The sequence below is a fragment of the Chiloscyllium plagiosum genome, unplaced genomic scaffold, assembly GCF_037043375.1.
Source record: "Chiloscyllium plagiosum isolate Xiang-an unplaced genomic scaffold, Cpla_swu_hap1 HiC_scaffold_3, whole genome shotgun sequence".
NCBI lineage: Eukaryota > Metazoa > Chordata > Chondrichthyes > Orectolobiformes > Hemiscylliidae > Chiloscyllium > Chiloscyllium plagiosum.
Window position 1 is genome coordinate 111,228,022 of NW_028270141.1, and position 22,531 is coordinate 111,250,552.

Here is a 22,531-nt window from a genome sequence, read left to right on the forward strand (position 1 = left end):
GGAGAGTCGGTACAGGCTTGATGGGTCAAATGGCCTCTATCAGATTCTATGAATCTATTCTATGATTCAAAACACAAAGAAACAAGTCCAGCACTATCTTTTTATAACAACAAGGGATGGACAATGTATGGCATCAATGTCAGGAACACCCATATCCGGAGAATGTTTACAAAAAAAGAAAAATGCTGATTTTTTTCTAAAGAAATCATAGAATCTTGAAGAGGATACGAACATGAAAACACTCAACGAAGAGCAAGAACAGGGGTGCTGTTATAGAAAGAAACAGGAGCCCTGCATCTTAACCTTTTACTGCACATAATCATTTTGTTTTGGAATTATCTGTCACAGAGCTTGTGAAAGTTCCCATCAGTATATTCAAAACAGATCAACAGATTTTTTTTCATTGGGGATATCGAGAGTGGTCATAACAAATTGTATTGGATGGTGCAGCTGGCGTGAGGGACTAAATAGTCTACTACTGCTCCTGTTTCTTAGACTTTACATTTGCTATTCTCAAATGTCAAGATTTCAATAAACCTAAGTAAAGGTTGGGCTAAAGTATCTCTAAAAGGTTATGTTGTCAATGAGATGAGTGGAGCATTAGAAATGTTCTCCAGATTCAATTTATCCGAGTGTGGTTGCTGGGAAGTTTGTTGCATCTTGAATTTGTGAAAGATGTAATTTCAGCCACATTAGCAGACTTTAAGTAACTGGGTCAGAGTTCAGTCATTGACAGTTCAGCATAGCTGAGAGTGTGCTGAAGGAAGCCCACATGCAGCATTTACTTGATGCAGCTTGAAAGATTGAAGCTTACAGAAATTCAGCAGTAGCTTAGGGAAACTAGCTGTTTGATGAAAGCCGAAATTAGGTGCCTTGGAGCAGTTCCATAAATCTTAAGGAACTTGGTCTCAGAAGAATAGACATGAGCAGTTGTTGAGGACGTCAGAGTTGGAGAGTTTCATTTGTTCTAAACTGTGAAATTTTGTGGCTTTATTCTCTTAGTGAGTCTCACTGATCTCAAATTGTAACAAATTTAAATAATAAGAAACATTATTTATCCCTGACAAGTGATCATAAATTAAATTAGGTGATATGGTCTGGGCTTGTACCAATCTACAGTGCAATGCAGTCAGATCTAGCCATCAATGATCTCTTAATTACTTTATGTGCATTGGTACTGAGAGAGTACTTATTCAAGACAAGTATCTCCCATTAATGAACTGTACTTTCAGATATTTGAACCGTACTCTTCCGAAGAAGAATCATGCCAGACTCAAAACATCAACTCTGTTTCTGTCTCCACAAATACTCCCAGACTTGTGGAGTTTCTCCAGCATTCTCCACATTTGTAATAAAGCATACTGAAACTTGAAAGGATTCAGCAAAGATTTACGAGGATGTTTCCAGGATTGGTGAATTTGAGCTACAGGAAGAGGCTGAATAGACTGGGGCACCGTTTTCCCTGGAGTGTCGGAGGCTAAGGGGTGACTTTATAGAGGTATATAAAATCATAAGGGGCATGGCCTTTTCCCTGGGATGGGGGAGTCCAGAACTAGAGGGCATAGGTTTAGGGTGAGAGGGGAAAGATAGAAAAGAGACCTAAGGGGCAACTTTTTCACGCAGAGGGTGTTGCGTGTATGGAATGAGCTGCCAGAGGAAGTGGAGGAGGCTGGTACAATTACAACATTTAAAAGACATTTGGATGGGTATATGAATAGGAAGGATTTAGAGGGATATGGGCCAAGTGCTGGCAAATAGGACTAGATTAGATTCAGATATCTGGTCGGCATGGACATGTTGGACCAAAGGATCTGTTTCCATGCTGTACATCTCTATGATTCTAAATCAAAATTTATCTATATCCTCAAAATATAGTACAAAAATACTAAATTTGTCATAATATTGTCAGATTGTAATGGGGTAAAAATGGAAAAGTGCATTTGCTTTCTGGTACTTAGAAGACGAATTTGAAGCATTGGAAGGATTGTTGCTCGTTACAAAAATGCATGCTCTAAAACCTGATAATCTTCATACCGGTTTAGTTGTTCCTACATGACCGGAGGATTTATGGCTCTCACCTACATACAATGACCACCTAAATCCACTTGGATATTTAACCAGTGGACATCAAACTAGAATTCAGAGCTGTTACTCGGGGTTGCATTCAGTGGGACTGCCTGAGTATAGTCTGACTCAGCACTTTCTGACTCAGACCCTGTAATGATGGGGTTCCCAAACTATGAGTCATGATCCCTGATGATGTCACATGATGATTTGGGGTCATAAGACATGCATTTGGGATTGTGAGCTGAGGCAGCAATGGCGTCTGGCTGGCCAAGACCAAAATAAAACAAAACTAAAGAAAAACAAACTTCATTATGAGGTTAACTGCATCAAATTTATAAAATAGAAATAGCTTTGAATGTTTTATCATGGCAATTTTAATTTTTTTTAATTCAAAAAGTAATCAACATTGGATTGTCAAGCAGCACTTTCAATGCAGATGGCAACTCCTACACATTGAATATTACAACAGGAACAGATTGGTTCATTAAAGCTCATTTAGTTAAGACAGGACAGCATATTGAGGAGAGGACATAAAATCTCCAGAATAGTGAAACATTACGTCAATTGAGCATTTGAATTAGCAATATAACAGTGATAAATCAGACAGCAATTTGAAAGGTGGGGTTTCAAATTTTGTTTGCAAAATGTAGTAAAATGATTGACAAAAAAAAAACAAAGCTCGCATCCCAAAAGTTTTCAAAAATAATCTCCAATTAAACAAACTCACCTGATCAAATAATTCTGTTCCATCACCTCCTGCACCTCTCATGAGCTCCTCCTCTCCTCCGGGGTGATATTCTAAATATGATGTCACGTTATAAACCATGCCTACAATAACAAATATTGTGAATTATTAAGACTTAGGCACACATGTCACAATCTACTTTGTTGGTAACTGCCCCATTTGAAGCAACTTTTACAACAAAGCTAACAAGTCTGTAACGGGTCTAAGAAAGCAAAGTCTTATGATAAACGATATTCACGAGCCCATCATTTGTCAACATTTTGAACATTTGGGGTAAAATTCTGCCTGCATCTACCTCTCTATGCCTTGAAGTGCTTTAAAAGATTCAATGGCATCCCCTTTCATTCTTCAACCCGAGACAGTACACCTCAATTGCCCCTTCACTGTTCATATGACAGTCCTGCCATCCAGGAAACCAGTCTGGTGAACTTTGGTTGTACTTCCTCAATGGCAGTAATATCTTTTCTGAAAGAAGGGGACTAAAATTGCACAACTTTACTCCAGCTGCAATCTAACCAAAATCCTATTCAATTGAAGCAAGAGTTCACTACTCATGTACTCCTTGCAGTAAAGGCAAACATTCCACTAACTTTCCTATTAGTTTGCTGCACCTTGGTTAGCCTTTACACTGCGTTTCCTTTGTATACCCACTCTTTCCAACTTCTTACTGTGAGAGGTAATTTTGGTTTAAACTTTAAGATGTGCCTGGACCACAGACTGATCTATAATAAAAGACAAAACTTTTGTTTCTTTTCTAACAACCATTTTATATACTCAAAAGTAGAGTAGTTTAAATTGTGCAGAATGCTGACAATTTGTGAGCGATAGTAAAATCAAGCAGGCTCTTGATTAATGAAGCCATTCACACAGCAGGGAAGGATGAGTCCTTGACTGATAAGACTCCAGGATGGGGGAACGACTTGAGACATCTGTTTCAGATTAAAGCCTTTGACTGATAAGACTACAGGGTGAGAAAAACAACAAACTTTGGAGACTCTGGAGCCTTTTGTTGCAGACTTTGTGATAAAAATAATGATGTTTTTAAGAATGTGAACCTTATGGCTTGTTGGAGCCAAGGAGAGGAGGGACTTGTGCTATATATAATGGAGACTTTGTAAGCCTCAGCGCGCCTTTTCTTTAAGGGTGCCCGACTCTGCAGACTTGACTTGTTAATAAAACTTTGTTTTCCTGAATTTGTCTAGAGCGATTATTGAGAAGCGATTTTCGTTTCTAACACTTACCATTTAAAAAAATACACTGCATATCTGTTTCTCCTACCAAAATGGATAATCTTGCATGTTTCCATATTAAATTTCAGCTGCTAAGCCTATCCAAATCCTCCTAAAGTTGCTTTACATCTTCCTCACAATACATATTCCCACTCACCATTCACAAATTTGAAAATATTACATTTGATCCCCATGTCCAAGTCATTGATGTAGATTTTGAACAGCTTGGGTTCAAGCACTGCCCTTGCAGTACCTCACTAGTCACATTCTGCCAAAGCAAGAATGACCCATTTATTCCTACTCTCTATGGGAAATTAAAATGGAGGGAAGATCTCATGGTCTAAAGTTGTTGAACTCACTTTTAAATCCCGGAGGATGCAAAGTGCCTGCAGAGGAAATGAGGTGCTGGTCATCTGGCTTGAGTTGGTCTTTGCAGGATCACTGCATGAGAACAAGATGGTGCATTGAACTGATAGGTGAACAAAAGGTTATTCTTGCAGATGGAACAAAGGTGTTCCACAAAACTCAGTCACCCATTAAGGTATGGTTGGTCTCTCCATGCAGATGAGACTGCACTGCAAAAAGCGAATACAGTCTAGATTTATGTAGAAGTAAATCGTTGGGGTGGGGAACGGTGTTTGAAACAATGGAAGATGAGGAGGGAGGAGGTAAAGGGGCAAGTTTACACTTTTTGCAATTGCATGGAAAGATGCCAAGGGGAGTGAGTGATGCTAGGAATGGAAGAGTGGACCAGAATGTTGCAGAGAGAACAGGCCTTGTGAAATGCTCAGAAGGGAAAAGGGAAGATGTATTTGGTTGTGTCATGCTGCTAGAAGTTTGCAAAAATGGCAGACGATGATCCTTTGAACACAAGTTAAGTGCAAATCAAGAATAAGTAGAACTGCCTCAATCTAAAAGGGAGACAGGTGACGGGGTAAGGACTGCAAGAAATGGATCAGCCATGACTGAGAAAAGATGAATTTCACACAGTTTTTAAAGGAAGCACTCAACATTGCAGAGCTTCTCTTCTCAAGAGAGGGGCCAAAGCATGTGTGCCTCTAGGTCTCAAAAATGTAATCTGAATTCATTACCCTCTTTTTAAAAATGTTATTCATGGGATGTGGTGTGTCACTGGTGGGGCCAGTAATTTATAGCTCATCCCTAATTGCCCGGGAGGATGTGGTGGCAGGCTGCCTCCTTGAACCACTGCAGTCTTTGGATTAATCAGAATATTGCTTGGTAAGCCAGAGCAATTCATACAAAATGGAGCTTCTCTAAATGTTGAAAAATATACATAAATAAGGGAGCTTATTTAAGAATTAAATATACCAAAAAATAGAGCAACAATCATTCTACAAACTAATCTCAAAACCTGTATTATTTCAAGGTACTTCATGAAATTAAAAACCAAAATATCCTTTGCTCTACTTGCATTAACACATCGTCTATAAATATATTGAACTATCCCAAAGCACTTCACAGGAATATACCCATCAACACCACTCAACATCAACTATGATAAAATGACTTCAGCTTTCCCAAACATATTTACAACACAAGGGTAGATAGGGACAAAGCAAAGTAATTCTAAATGTGATAGGCAGGTGTTGCTTTAAATCAGTGACAATGCTCCAAGCTGCAGAGGTTAAAGAACAGGACTCAACATGACTGTTACTGAAACTAATCACAGCAATATATGGCACAAAATTCAATGCTTTTTTCAACTTCAATCAAATAAAAATCCCACATTGGAACAAAATATGCCAGTCACAGCTTGTGCATTGACCTGCTTTCATTCTGATTCTCTGACAATGAGTTTTCTCTCTTATTCATAACTTCCAAGAAGCAAATTTAAAAGCAAAAAATAATGCAACAACTCTTAGGATATCATTTTACAAATTGTCTTGATCTTGCTAAAATCCAATTTCTATTGTATTTCAAGATTCTTTTGCCTTGCATGTACTTTTCTCACAAATACAAACACTTATTTTGCACTTTTTCTAAAAGCTGACAAGTTACAGATGCATTCATGCCGGAGACAGTTTACTAAGTGGCATAATCAAGACCAGTGAAAAGTTGCATTATTTTCAATTGGCCATTAGGAAAACAATTGCATATCCATTGGTAGAGAAAACTATTGTATTCCATGGTAGTCTGTAGCTCAACAAAATGGACTTGCTGATTTTTTTTTTCTGCTGTAACATTGCAAACAATTCCCAATCGTGATTTAAAAAAAAGATTCTCACTAATTGTAATGCAGAAAGTAAATGCCCTCTTGTGTTCACAATGCAGAATACGGGGACTTGAAGACAAAGTACCAGAGTGCAAATGACTAGTGAAACCTACACTTGGGTCGAAATCTTCACAGCAGCAGCAATGAGAGTTAGATTGCTGCTGGGCACAAAATTTCCTATGACCTGATGTTAAGGTCTATCAATCCAAATCTTATAGAAATGCGGAGTGCACATCCCTCGGGGAATTCCATCAAAGCTGGATGGTGTCAGGTGAAGACATTGCAAGCTCCTTTTATGGCACTAGCCCTCATATGTTAAGTTTAAAGGCTCATTATGAATGTTAGTGAATAGGTGAGTGAATGAATGTGAGAATGAGTCAGTGGTCAATTGTGTAAATGGATAGTTGGATAAGTGGCTGAGTGGGAAGGTGCTTAAGGTGGCTAGAATACATAGAATAAGTAGAGCACATAAATGGGTAAACAGATAGATAGTGAGGTTGGTTCTGATGGACAAATGGGGAGGGTGAATGAGCAGGTAGTTGAGTCAAGTCAGGATTGGCAGTCAGTGAGAAAGAGGGGTGCATGGCAGGAATGGGGTTAGTAGTGTTTGGCTGGGAGGGTGGTTGAAGATATAATTGGGTTGGAAGGACAGTTGTCAAGAGGGCAGAGAGGGAAATAGTTACCATGGAATTGGAGTAAAGTCTGGTCAGATTCAGAGTATTAGATTTGAGTTGGGTGTGAGGGAGGGGCTGGCTTGTGCAGTTACCTATATGTCAGACAAAGTTTTTATCTTCTGACGTTTTTTGGGTAACTAGCAAAACAAGTACTGCGGAACTATCCAAAGTCACTTACTCTTGCTCATGGGTTGAAAACATTCACAAAGCAGAGGAATTGCCCAATGAAAGGTTAAACTTCCCAGGTAATTCCCACATAGGACAACCATAGAGTCCCACTGTGTGTCTTTAGTTATTTATCTGGTCTCCAGTTTTCAGGACATTGATACATTTGGTCATGAACATTTATACTTCAGAACTGATAGTGTGTTATTTGAGCTACTGTGATGATAGGCACTTTTACACATAGGTTGTAGTCTGGAGAAATAGATAGTGACAATCATCACATGTCTGACCAGGAATCTCTGCTATTTTTATCGCCTGCTATAGGTCGTGTTGTAAGTATTTGCAGGTAGATATTGCCACGTTGTGAAGCAGGCCACCAGGGCAGGATGCAAAGCTGGAAATTTCTGGATTATCGGCAGAGTGCCATCCACTGTGCCACAAAAGCTTTATTTCGAAAGCATTTCAAATCTATTTTAAAATCTTTCAAGCTTGCATGATCAAATCAATATTTTCCACCAAATTCAACAAAGGGGAAGAAGAAATGTAATCATGTGTGACCTTATATCACGTCACATGATAAGGGTAAGACGCTCAAATAGAAGAAAGGAAAATGTGGAATTGCAGTGAAATGCAGGAATTATGCATAAGAACTTGGGCAGTAAGAATTTAAAATAATGCAAGAGTGTAATAAAAATTTTGCCTATCAGTGGCAAAAAGTTTCAGAAGGAAAGTTAAGGCATATCAAAGAATTTATAGTAAAAGCTCAAAGTGTCATACTACTGATATGATGTATTGAACAAATCTAGATTGCTGTTACATCTTTAATCAGTTAGAATGTGTTGCAGGTTTTGATTCTTTAATATGTAAATCTGAGAACTTCTTTCAAGTCACATTTCCAAGATACCTTAAGGTTTTATAAAAGCAGGTGACATCTCAGCTCAGTTAACGGTGTGAGGTTAGTCTGTCTGTATTCCAACCTTGAATGAGACCGGTTCTATTTCCAAGGTAGGAATTTATAAAATGTTACATGAATTGACTGCTTACAGATTGTGTGCTTTTTGAACAAAATAGAATGTATCTGCAAATGCAAATTCACCCCATAGACTTATATGTGTGGGTGCGTGGGTGTGAGGGAAAGACAGAGAGTGTGTGAGTTTAAGTGTGAGTGGGAGAGATGGAGACAGTGTGTGTGAGTGTAACTGAGTATATGCCTGTGAAAGGGGTGTGTGTATTGTGTGTGTGTGTGGGGGGGGGGGGAAAGAGAGAGAGAGAGAGAACGTATGTCTGAGAGGGGGTCCACGAGTGTCTGAGTGTTATCAATTGTAAATGTGTATTTGTACGTGTGTGTATAATGTAGTGGGGTCACCTGTACTGTGACGTGAACCCAAGATCCGGTTGAGGTCTCAGGTAACCCCTCTACACACACATGTGCGCACACACACACACTTACACATGATCACACTCACGCACACCTCTCACAGACACACGCTCTCTCTCACACGCGCACACACACGTACACCCCCACATTCTCTCATAGGCATGTACTTCGTTACACTCGCATGTATATGCGCGCGCACATACACACACACTCTCCCCCTCACATGTGTGCGCACACACATTTAAGTCTATGGATTGAATTTACATTTGCAGGTTTGTGTTTGCAGATACGTTCTATGTTGTTCAAAAAGCACACAATCTGTAAGCAGTCAGTCCAAGTGACATTTTATAAATTCCTACTTTGGAAACAGATCTGGTCTGGGGAAACTCGTGGTTGGAATATAGACAGGCTCTAACCTCATACCTTTAATGCATTGTCGGAGCGGAGACGTCATTTTTAAAAATAAAATCTTAAGTTATCTTGGGAATGTGACTTGAAAGAAGTTCTGGGATTTACATATTAAAGAATCGAAACCTGCAACTCATTCTAAGTGATTAAAGACTTAACAGCAAACGAGGTTTGCTCCAATACATTGCATCAACTGTATGACACTTTGATCTTTTACTATTAATTCTGTGTCCTATGATCCTGCCCCACTAGCTGCCTGATGAAGGAGCAGCACTCTGGAAGCTTGTACTTCCAAATAAATCTTTTGGACTATAACCTGGTGTTGTGTGATCTTTAACTACAAGAACAATTCAACATTAGAAAAGTCACCCAACCATCACTTTCTCAGCACCTAAGGTGAGAAATAAGCATCAAACCTTCCGGTGACTTACATGTCGATAGAAAATAAAATGTTTTAAAAATTCAAGCAATATGTCAAAAAGAGAAGAGCAGGAGAAAAAGAGTGGGATTGAGTGGAAAAGTACAAAACAACTGCAAACAAAAATAAAAATTACAAACACTGCAAGTGAAAATGAAATTCCAAATTGGGAGTGGAATTGAAAGAAATAGAAATCTTGGGAACTGGAATTTAAAAGAATGATTACAGCTTTGGTAAAGTGAAATACGCTTCAAATGGCATTAAAAGTATACATTGGCAGTGGCAGTAACTTAATAATACAAATACAGAATAAGTTAAATGAAAATGCAACAGCAAATTGGGAACAAATCTGTATTAGACCACAAGAAATAGGAACAGGAATAAGCTCTTCAGCACCTCAAGCCTATTTGTCATTAAATAGGACCATAACTGATTCAACATTTCTCACGTCCACCTTCCTGCCTTTATCATAACCCTTGATTTCCCTACTGATCAAGAAGCTATCGATCTCAGCCTTAAATACACAAAAGGACTCTGTCCCCAAACCTTTCTGTGGCATGGACTTCCAAACACTCTCAATCCTCTGACAAAAGACATTTCTCCTCATTCTCAACCTTAAATTGGTGCCTGTTTATTTTGAAACTATGCCCTCTTATTAAAGACTCTCCCACAATAGGAAACACCTTCTCAGCGTTTACCGTCAAAGCCCCTTAAGAATCCTGTATACATCAATTAGATCACCTTTCTTTCTTCTAAACTCCAGTTATTATAGTCTCAACCTGTTTAATCTTTGGTCATAACACAATTCTTCCATACTAGCGAGCAGCCTAGCAAACTTCTCTGAACTGACTTAAATTATAATATTTCCTTAAATAAGGGGACCAAAACTGCTCAGTACTTCAGATATGGTCTCATGGCATTTTGCACAGTTGCGGTAAGGCTTCCCTACTCTTATACTCCAGGCCCCTTGGAATAAGGGCAACATTCCATCAGATTTCTTAATAACCCACAGTACCTGTGTGCTAGCTTTCTCTGTTTCGTGCACAAGTACCTCCCAGTCCTTTGTTTTGCAGCTTTCTGCAGCTTCTCTCCATTCAAATAATATTCTCTTCAATTGTTCTCCCTTCCAAAATGAACAACGTTGTATTTTCCCACTCCATTTGCCAATGTTTTGACCACTTACTTAACCTATCAATCTCACTGTAATCTGTTTCTACCACCCTTGCAAACTGCATTTCCATCTAATTTTGAGTCATCTGCAAATTTTACAACAGTACGTTCACTTCCTTCCTTCAAGTCATTTTTTCTAACTGAAAAAGAATCCCTTATCGCCACTTGCTGTTTCCTCTCCATGAACCAATTCTCAATCCATGCTAATACACTACCTCCATCACCCTGGGGTCTCACCTTACAGCTTAACCTTTTGTGAGGTACCTGGTCAAACTTAAAAAACAAAAACATTGTAAATTTAAAAGTTGTTCAAAACTAAAAGTCAGATTAAAAGAAACACAATCTCAGTGTTCCAATTTTATTGCCAAATAGCTAAATATTGTCATCAGACTGATATTTAGTCAAACTTAATCCTACAAGAAGGGCAAGAATGGCCATGTGGATAATTATGTTTCTTTTTCTATCTCAGAAGTGTAATGGTGCAGAAGGAAACCATTCAGCACACTTTCCTACACTGGTTCTTCAAACTAGCATCATTACTTCGTGCCAATCTCCTGTTTTTCTTGATAACTCTGCACACCGATTCTATCCAAATAATCATCCCAATGCTGAGTGTCTTAATTGAATCTGCCTCCATCACACTTGCAGGCAGTGCATTCCATATCCTAACTGCTTGCTGAGCAAAACTTTTTTTTTCTCACATCACCCTTGCTTCATTTGGATATCATTTTAAATCTACGTTCTCTTGCTCTTGTTCCTTTTACAAGTGGGAACAGCTTCACCCTATCTACTCTGTCCAGATAATACATGATTTTGGTATCTCATGAGTGTCCTCTCAACTTTCGTCCCTCCAAGGAGAACAGTCCCAACTTCTTCAACCTTTCCTCATAGCTGAAGTTTCTCATTCCTGGTACCATTCTTGTAAATCACTTCTGCACACCTCCAATGCATTCACTGAACAAAGAACAATACAGCACAGGACAAGGCCTTTGGCCCCTGCAAGCTTATGCTGACACATTTTGCCCTTCCATACCAAAACTGTCTTCACTTACAGGATCTATATCCCTCTATTCCCTTCTTATTTATGTATTCATCCCAATGCTTCTTGAATGCTGCTATTGTGTCTGCTTCCACCATCTCCTCTGGCAATGCATTCCAGGCACTTACCACCCTTTGTGTGAAAAACATGCCTCGCAAATCTCTTTTAAACTCCCCTCCCCTTGCTCCTTGAACCTGTATCTCCTAGTAATTGGTACCTCCATTCTGGGAAAAAGCTTCACACACTTTCCATTTTATCTATTCCATTCGCAATCTTATAAACTTCTATTAGGTCTCTCCTCAATCTCCTGCGTTCCAGTGAAAACAAATCCAGTCTATCCAATCTTTCTTCAAAGCTAAAATCCCCCATGCCAGTCAACATCCTGGTAAACCTCTTCTGTACTCTCTCCGAAGCATCCACATTCTTCTGGTAGTGAGGTGACCAGAACTGTATGCAATATTCTAAATATGGCCAACTAAAGTCCTATAAAGCTGCAGCATAACTTGTCTATTCTTAAACTCAATACCCCTTCTAATGAGGGCATGCATGCCATAAGCCTTTTTTACTATCTTACCTACATGCGCTGCCACCTTCAGTGATCTGTGGACCTGCACACCCAGGTCCCTCTTCATATCCTAAAGATTCTGTCATTCACTGCATAATTTCCACCTGTATTTGACCTTCCAAAATGCATCACCTCACATTTGTTCTGATTAAACTCATTTGCCATTTTTCTGCCCATTTCTCCAACTGATCTCTATCCAGCGGTATCCTTTGACAATCTTTCTCACTATCCGCTACTCTACCAACCTTAGTATCACCCACAAATATACTAATTAGACCAGCTACATTTTCCTCCAAATCATTTGTGTATATCACCAACAGTGGAAGTTCCAGCACTGATCCCTGTGGAACACCACTAGTCACAACCCTCCATTCTGAAAAGCACCCTTCCACTGCTACTTTCTGTCTCCTATAACTAAGCCAGGAACCTCATCTGCACCTATTCCACCAACTTGTCAATGTCCCTCTGGAGTGCCACACAGTCTTCTCACAGTTTATAATTCTTCCAAATTTAGATTCATCTGCAAACTTTGAAATTGTCCCTGCACACCAAGATCTACGTCATGTATATCATAAAAAGCAAGGGCCCCAGTACAGATCCTGGGGATCTCCAGTACAAACCTTGCTTCAGACTGAAAAACATCCATTGACCATTACTTGGTTTCCTATCACTCAACCAATTTCGTATCTAGGTTGCGCCTGTCCCTTTTATACCAAGACCTGTAAGGTGGCCAAACCTTCAGAATTCACAATCTAAAATAAAATGTGTGGACACTTATCCATGCTAGGGTTAGTTAAAGAACCTTATAGTGGCATTGGAGTATTAGGATGAAACAAAAGGCCTTACTGATGTCATCTCAGAGCAAAGTTGAGTTATCCAGGTTAGTAGGACTAGTTCGTTTGGGCTAATGCCCGAAACGTTGATTCTCCTGTTCCTCAGATGCTGCCTGACCTGCTGTGCTTTTCCACCAGCACACTTTCGACTCTGATCTCTAGCATCTGCAGTCCTCACTTTCTCTTAGTGCGATTGGAGTCATACATGGGGCAGAAAAAGTAATAGCAGCAAGGTCTTCTTCCCAAAAAGACATTAGTGAATCTAACAGGTTTTTCATAATACAACAGACTCATGGTCATTGTTACTAATATAAATGCCATCACTTAGAACTGTGAATGCTTGCCTGCTTTTAGAGCTACTGTTTACCAGAACAATCATAGTTCTGCCAAAAGGCCCATTTCCAACATGTTGGATTGTCATCAAGTTGGATCGGTCTAGAATTAAAATTGAGAATTTATCATAAAAAATCTTCACTATCACAATTTTCTCTTTTTGAAGTAAAAATAAGTCCATTAATGTTCAACTTCCACAATTCCAAGATTACTACTTTAACTTATGTCTCTTGCTTTTGGCTGTCCTACCTCTGATACACATCCAGCAGTCAGTCTTCTTATTGTGTTTAGCAAGTTCTTCCTCTGTTACCGCAATAAGCCTCCCATGCAATCCTGTCATATCCTTTCCGCTCTTTGTTAGACGGATCCAGTCCATCAGACTTCGACCTGGTTTCAGCTGCACCTTTTGGGGAAGGATATCATAGATTAATAAAGACATTGTGGAAATGGCACTTAGCTTCACATGAAAATTTAGATTAAAAAATGAAGAGGCTTAATATCTAGAAACAAGACATATCCATGGGATTTAATTAATGTGGTATTTACAAGACACAACTTCAGTCTAAAGACCAGCAATTTGTTCAGATATCCTACAATGACATTACAAGCACTTGCAGGTCAATTGCTGAAGTGTATGATACACATATTTTGCTACTTATAAACCTTGAAATTTCAAATCTGGGTTCAAAATATACAAGCTATAGTAGGCGAATTGAAAGTTAGCGTAATGCCTCTGAAAATGTAATTACAAGTCAACCAATTTGAGAAAATTCACGTGGTGGACAATTGGAAGTAGCAGAATCTGAAAGGAGCTGATCATCCAATCGCAGGTCATATCTCTCCTGCACTTGCTGTGAGAAAGTGTGTCCATCAATAGCAAGCATGAGAGAAACAGGCTGTGATTGAAAGAGTTAAGAGTAGTGGGAAGGTAAGTAATGGTGCAATGGATTGAACACCAGAGTGGAGGTAAGAGATTGCAAAGGAGAAAGCCTGCTGGTGATGGAGGAATGGCAGAGTACAGGGGGAGTAAACAGTTGGCTGAAAAGACAGGCAGGAATCTGCAGCAGGACACAAGAGGCTGCCAGGTGAGCAAGCAGCAGCAGAGGCAAGGCTGCCACGTGAGGGAGGAGTAGGAGTTTGGGTTTTGGAATCCCAACAAATGTACTAAGGGGATGTGTATCAGGGAAGATTCCCTCCATGTGCACAGAGGAGCGCCAAAGGAGGCAAGCTCTTTCTTTCCTGCTTTTCGGTTCACATGGAAAAAGACATGATTCTCACTGTACTCCATCTTCCAATGCCCAGCGCATTACAGCTTTGGAGGCCGAATGAGGTCCTTAACTGTCCATTAATTGGGTAGTTAAGAGCATCAGAGTGCACCTTAGTATGCATCTTGCCCAACTATGGAATCATATAAAATGGTCTAGGAGGTGGGCAGGAAGGCAGTGGACTGGTCATCTGTCTTATAACACATATTTCACAAGCCTCCCTGACTGCTCAAGAAAATACCTTCAACCAAGCCAATAAAGGTCACCACAGGGAAGACTTCTGAAAGTTTGGAAATCTCTTCTGCAAACAGCAATTGATGTGAGAAGAATAATAATGCGAGATCAATACATAAACCTAAATCTTAAACTGTGATCTGAAATACAGTGATAAGGGTAGTAATTGCTGATTAAAATGTTCCATCTTTATGCATATGCAATTTGTGTGCAAGTTATTTTGAAAAAAACTTTTATTATTAAAATGCTTTATTGTGTAGTAACTATTGAAATACTGTGGCAGCTTGAAAATTACTGCCTGACCATGTGCTGTGACTTTAATTTTAATGGAAGGTTGATAACATCTGACGATAATGATTAATTCTTGTAATTATGCTTGTGCGACTCCAAACATTCCACATGTCAATACAAATACAATAAATGATGATACTACATGATACTACATGTAACAATGCAGTTAGTGAGAATGAAGGAAGAACCCTGGAAAATCAAAAGTAGTCCCCAAAACACAAAAATTCGACCCACTTTAAAACTTCAAGGTGGATGTCACAGTTCAACTTCGATGCAATAATTTCATTTGTTCCCTAGGTATTTATTTTCTGTTACTTTGTACTCAAACGAGTAGATCATAAGGCTAAGAAAATTAATTTAAACGTACAACACAGCGTTCTGATTAAAATGCATGACTTCTTGAATACTCCATCCAGTTCTGGTCATTGAAAGATAACGGACAATAACAACAATGTACTTTAAAAACGTAAGAAAAAGAAGCTGGACTAGGCCAAATGGCCTTTTGAGCTTGCTCTGCCAGTCATTACAATGATGACTAGATTTATACCTCAATTCCACTTTTCCACATATTCCTATATCCCCAGAATCTCTTAATATCCCTTTAGCATCCAAAAATCTATCACTCTTAGTCTTGAATATACTCAACATCTGAACATTCCATTATATGATAAAGAATTCCAAAGAATCTACAATCCTCGAAATGAAGACATTTCTTTGCACCTAGTCTTATATCATTGTTATACTGTAATATCTTATATTTGATGTGAGAGTCACCATTCTAGATTTCCAGACCAGATGAAACATCCTTCCAATATTTCCCTGTCAAGTCTCTAAAGACTTTGATATGTTTCAGAGGATTCTAGTTTTTCTAAATTTCATGTAATATAGCCCCAGGCTCCTCGATTTCTCATCATGTGATGATTTTTGTAGGCCAGAAATTTACTGAATTTTCACTACATTCCTTCTAAATGAAGAACATGCTTCCTTAAGTTAAAAAGTCCTAACGTATACAATATTCCACATTTAGTATGCTCCCACTTAAACCTTATACAATTTCAGTAAGAAATCTTCACTCTCATATTCTAATTCCTTTAAAAAAAAGTTAACATAGAAGGGGGTGACCTTATAGAGGTTGACAAATTTCAGAGCTTCGAGCCTTGCCAATGGCAGAACAATTAATTAGGGTGGCACAGTGGTGAGCACTGCTGCCTCACAGCACCAGAGACCCGGGTTCAATTCCCAACTCAGGCGACTGACTGTGTGGAGTTTGCACATTCTCCCCGTGTCTGCGTGGGTTTCCTCCGGGTGCTCCCACAGTCCAAAGATGTGCAGGTCAGGTGAATTGGCTATGCTAAATTGCCCGTAGTGTTAGGTAAAGGGGTAAATGTAGGGGAATGGGTGGGTTGCGGGTCGGTGTGGACTTGTTGGGCCGAAGGGCCTGTTTCCACACTGTAAGTAATCTACTCTAATTAAAATCAGTGATATGTAAGAAACCACTATTAGAGGACTTTCAAATCATGACCACGACAGAGAATCTGCAACTAAAGCTAATAGGATACTTTGTTGCACTCATACAGCCATTCACAATAAATTAAAAGGCATCATTTTGTCAATATATCATTCGGTAAATCAGAAAAGATAATTTAAAGTGGTGGATAATATACTGAAAAGGCAATAGGAAAGCTACAAAAACAATTTCAGGATTAAATAACCTCAGCTACTTAGATATATTCAAGAACATTTGTTTTTACAGATGCATTGATTTTGAGGTGAATAGATGGAAGTCCATAAAATAACAAAAGTCTAGATAGTTGATACATTATTTCAGTTAATACACTGTTGTTCCTCAGTAACCTGCTCAAAACAAAATACAATGAGGTTTGTCAGACATGACTACCCGTCATGAATCCACGCTGGCTCTCCTTGATTAACTGAAAATTTGAAGTGCTCAGTTACCCTATCCTTGATTATGGACTCCAACAATTTCCCCAACAGACATGTTAGGCTAACTGGTCTTCAGTTTTACTAATTTCCTTATTATAAATATTTTACTTCCAATAATTTTATTTCCTGATACACTATTAATTTCTTGATTCTAAGACTAGAGTCCAGAATCTAAATCAAGGAAACAATGACGGCGTGAGGCATGAGTTGACTATGACGGGTTGGGAAATGTTACTGAAATGAATAACAGCGGATAGGAAATTGCAAACATTCAAAGAATGAATGGATGAACTACAAAAATTTCTATTGCGGGCAAGAGTGCAAGGGGGTCAGTGGCCAAACCATGACTTTACAAGGGAAATTAGAAATAGTACTAGATCCAAAAACAGAGGTGTACAAATTAACAGGAAAAGAACCACATGGCTGAGGATTGGGAACAGTTTAGAAACTCAGCAAAGGAGAACAAAGGGAATGATTAAGAAGGCGAAAATAGAGATTGAGACTAAGCTTGCAGGAAACACAAGAACTGATTGTAAACGTTTCTATATGCAAACAGAAAAAGATTGGTAAAACCTAACGTAGGTCTCTTACAGAGGAATTTATAATGGGGAAACAGAGAAATGGTTAATGAATGAAATTCATACTTCACTTCTGTCTTCACAAAGAAGGGTACAAATAACAGAAATTACAGGGAACACAGGGTTTAGTGAAAGGAGGAACTGAAGCAAATTTGCATTTGTAGAGAAATGGTATGGGAGAAATTGGTGGGATGGAAGGCTGATAAATCCCCAAGGCCTGATAATCTTCATCCCAGAGTACATAAGGAGAAGTGGCCCTAGAGATAGTGGATGCATTGGTGGTCACCATTCTTTAGACTCTGGAAAAGTATCTACAGATTGGACTGTAGCTAATTTAATACCGCTATTTAAAAAAAGACGACAGCAAGGAAACAGGAAAGTACAGACCACTGAGCCTAATATAAGCAGTGGGGAAGATGCTAGAGTCCATTATCAGATTATGCATTAGACAACAGCAATAGAATCAGACAGAGTCATGATTGATTTATTTTGTAAATCACACTTAACAAATCTACTAGCGTTCTTTGAGGCTGTAATCCATACAGTTTATCAGATGAGCATGTGGATGCGGTTTATTTGGTCTTTCAGAAGGCTTTCCACAAAGTCCGACAGAGGAGATTCAATGTATAAAATTAAAGTGAAAGGGGTAGCGTATCGAGACGAATACAAAATTGGTTAGCAGAGACGAAACGAAGAGTAAGAATTATTGAGTCTTTTTCTGAATGGCGGGCAGTGACGAGTGGGGTACCAATATAGGCTAATGATTCAGATGAGGGAACTAAAGTCAAAAGGGATCAAGGAATATGGGGTGAGACCATGATTAAGGTATTGAGCTCCCTGATCAGCCATGACCATACTGAATGGAGGAGCAGACCCAATTGAACTGCCTACGTCAGCTGCTAGCTTTTACGTTTCCATGTTTTCTCGGGACTTGCTACAAGCTATCCTCCTTTGCTGTGGCAAATACTGAGGTAAAGTAATTATTAGTTATAATCTCTGTATTTTTGCCTGAGCCCCATGAACATTAGCATCGGGTACTTAACACCAGGGAGATGAATACGAGGCTCAGAGACTGGTGTGGGAGAAATGTGTTCCAATGTGTAGGCTATTGGCATCAGTACTGGGGAAAGTAGAGATTAGACCGTTGGGATAGTCTACACCTGAACCGTGGTGGTACTAGTGTTTTGTAAACCACACAACTTGGGAAATAGAGGAGGCTTTAAAATAGAAAGTTGGCAGCAAGGCATCAAATGTGGAAAGGTGTTTTGAATAAAACAGTAGAGACAAGAGAGAAAAATATCAATCTGGGAAATGAGGGTCAGAAACTGGCAAGAAGGGACACAGACAAAATCTTCAGAATACCAACAATCAAAACTTAATACCAAAATAATGAAAAGACAAGGCCAAAGCTCTATATCTGAATATATGCAGCATTCATAGCAAGGTAAGCAATTGATAGCTCACACTAAAGTAAATAAATGCAATTGAACAGCCATTGCAAAAACATAGTTTTAGGATGACAGGAATTGGGCCCTGAAAATTTAGAGGTATATGACATTCAAGAAAGATAGAAAGTTACTGGTGGATGATTGGCAGTATTAATCAAGAATGGTATCTGTACAATAGTTTGAGACAAACTTAGTGCATAACATCAGGATGTGAAAATGAGTAATATAAAAGAAATCTACAGCCCACTAACAGTAACCATAATGTTGGCAAAGTATTCAGTAGTATTGGATGGTTGTTACAAAGGGATGTCAATAACCATGGGCAACTTTAACCTAAATATAAACCGGAAAAGTCAGATTAGCAGCGATAGCCTGAATGATGAACTCTCAGAATGCTGTCAAGATAGTTTCTTAGTTTTGGAACTGACCAGGTTATCTTTGGCTTGATATTGCAATATGACAGAATAAATTAATGATCCCCAAATAAAAGCACTCCTGGATAATAGCAACCACAATATAGCTGAATTTTACATCCAGTTTGATAAGGAGTTTGGCTCCAAGGCTAATACTTTAAACTTAACTAAGGGCAACTACATGCACAGGAAAGCAGAGCTACTGAAATGAACTGCATGTTATCATAGGGAATAGATCAACAAAGAAGTGCTAACATACGTTTAAGGAGCTATTTCAGAATGCAGGGGGTCCCTGAATTACAAATGTCCAGCTTTCAAATATTTATACTTACAAATGTAATCTCATACAGGGGCATAATTTTAAAGATCTGACACATGAACATTTCCTGTACTGACAAATGGCTATTTTATATTGTCCTGCATTGTGTTCCAATTTGCATACAAATCGACTTATGAACAGATTCAAGATCAGTCTGCCCGTACTCAGAATAGATATAATCCTATCAGAAAGGAAAGTTCTAATGGGTGGACCTAGCATCAGTGTTTAAATAAAGAAACTAGGGAAAGCATCAATGGGGCTCAGTGGCTAGCACTACTGCCTCAAAGCACCAGGGACATGGGTTTGATTCTAGTCTCGGGTCTCTATCTGTGTGGAGGTTACGTCTTCCCCGTGTCTGTGGGATTTCTGTCAGGTGCTCCAGTTTCCTCCCACACTCCAGACATGTCCTGGTAAGGTTGTTTGGACACATTAAATTGTCTCATAATGGCTAGAGATGTGCAGGCTAGGTGGATTAGTCATAGTAGTCATAGTGCTGAGTGCTGGCAGATGGGACTAGATTGTGTTGGGATATCTGGTCGGCATGGACGGGTTGGACCGGAGGGTCTGTTTCCATGCTGTACATCTCCATGACTCTAAGACACTTGATAAGGTGTCATATCAAAGGTTACTGAGGAAAACTAAACCTTACTGGTGTTGGGGGGAGGAGTTATCTTAATGGTGTCAAAGAATGATTGACTGGCTAACTATAGGAAGAAGGTCAGAATAATTGGATCTTTTTGCAGGCTGACAGGATATTACGAGTGTTGTGCCACAGGCATTGGTGCTGCGCCTCACCTCTTTACGATTCATAAACATGATTTGGACGAAGGACCAAAGGGACCAAAATTTCCAACAAAGAAAAAGAAAGTACACAATCCTGTTTTCTGTGCTCTGAAGATTCATGATGGACTTGAAACATTAACTCTTTCTCTCTCCACAGATACTGCAAGACCTGCTGATTTTCTCCAGCACATTTCATTTTTATTTCAAAATTCCAGCACTTGCAGTGCTTTGTTTCCAATATCACTCTTCTTTGCAATGTAGCTCTTGAATAGTTTCTACCCACAATAACCAATAAAAACCCTGCCAGCAGTACTCATATTTCTCACAGGGCCACTGGAACTGTCAAGCAAAACCACTTAACTGGGTTTTGGCATCAGTGTCAACAGTGGCATGTCATGAACAGCCTGGATTTTGTGGTTAGCTTGCCATTAACCTCAAAGCTTGTCACAAAGATCTGATGACCGGAGATGGATTTTATTTTCCATAATGTTAATTCACTTTGGCATCAAGGAAAGAGGATGCAGCAACAATGGTGTAATTACCCTTAAAGAAGGTCACGTTTTGTTCAACAAGGAGTGAAGGAGGGCATATCATAAGCAAAGCTGGAAATTAGGAGATGTCAATTTGGATGAAGCGGAGGAATTGAGGACTGCAGATGCTGGAGGTCAGTCGAGAGTGTGGTGCTGGAAAAGCACAACAGGTCAGGCAGCATCCAAGGAGCAGCAGAATCGACGTTCCGGGCATAAGTCCTTCATCAATTTGGAGAAGCTACAACACAAGATTACTTGCATGTCAAAGCGCAGAAGCAGCATGCAACTGGCAAGGCTAAGTGATTCCACAACCGAGATCAGATTCTAGCCCTGATGTGGAGGCGCCGGTGTTGAACTGGGGTGGACAAATTTAAAAATCACACACCAGGTTATCGTCCAACAGGTTTATTTGGAAAAACTAGCTTCCAGAGTGCTGTGGAGCAGGATTATAAGACACAGAATTTATAGCAAAAGATCACAGTGTCATGCAACTGATAGGATATATTGAACAAACCTAGATTACTGTTAAGTCCTAACCCTAGTCTTGCCATATCCCAGCAGAAATAAACCATATTGCCTTATCAGTCTGTACCTCGCCATCGAAAGCAATTATGCATAGCGAATAGCACCTTAAAGAATAAGTGGCAACTAACTTGCAAAACATCATATTTGTAACAATATTAGTGTATTGGTCATTGCTTCAGCACAGAAGTTTCTTTCAAAATATTATTCAAAATGTTATTTTTGGTGTGCATGCGCTCGAATTTAAGCACAGCGGACCTTAAAGTTTATAACTGGAGATCGCTACTTTCACTTGCTGTTTAAATGTAACATTGCAATTTCGTATTTAACATTAGCCCTGCCCACTGGTGTGGGATGCCCCTGGAACGGAACTGTCGACAGTGAGCAGAGATCGGACTTTCCTTTTGCAAACTGCTTGAGCGGCCGCGAGCCCACTGAATGAGTATCACGTGACAGCGGGGAGCGGTTTGACTGACAGCTGTCCCCAGCCCGGGCCAGTCCGGGGCCCAGCTCCTGTCACTCAGACCGAGCCTGACTCCACTCTCGGCCCCAATTCACCCACCTTCTTCCGGCCGCCCGCGGACACCCGCTGCTGGGAACGGGGCGCAGGGAATTGCGGAGTGGCGTCCGACATCTCCAACCCCTCCGGCAGTACCTCCGATCGTCCTCAAAGTGGAGTGGAGGGAAAGCCACTCCACAGTTCGGCCGTTCTGGCCTCCAACTCCGGGCTCGGCTCGGTCCTCGGTTTCACTGAGCATGCGCTCTGCCGAACAGCATCACGGAAGTTGTAGTCGCATGCGCACACAGCATCAGAATCTATTTCATACACAGAAAGAGGCCATTGAGCCCATATGGGGGAACTGGCACTCTGAAGGAAGCAGTTCACCTTGTGCATCTGTCCTGTTTCAACCCTTCAGCCCTGCAAGTTGTTCCGTTAGAGAAAATGT

General features: G+C 39.8%; 1 protein-coding gene across 2 annotated transcripts in view; it reads right to left on the reverse strand.

Moving 5' to 3' along the window:
• cyb5r4 (cytochrome b5 reductase 4) overlaps window positions 1–22,312 on the reverse strand; it is a 104,477-nt gene extending 82,165 nt beyond the window's left edge. For both annotated transcript variants that reach the window (XM_043687000.2, XM_043687004.2), the window contains exons 1-3: window positions 22,147–22,312; window positions 13,507–13,660; window positions 2,795–2,895 (exon numbers count right to left, since the gene is read on the reverse strand). In XM_043687000.2, the coding sequence (XP_043542935.2) occupies window positions 2,795–2,895; window positions 13,507–13,660; window positions 22,147–22,218 (327 nt within the window). In that variant the 5' untranslated portion in view covers window positions 22,219–22,312. The remainder of the gene's footprint in view (window positions 1–2,794; window positions 2,896–13,506; window positions 13,661–22,146) is intronic.
• Between the last annotated feature and the right edge of the window lie 219 nt (window positions 22,313–22,531).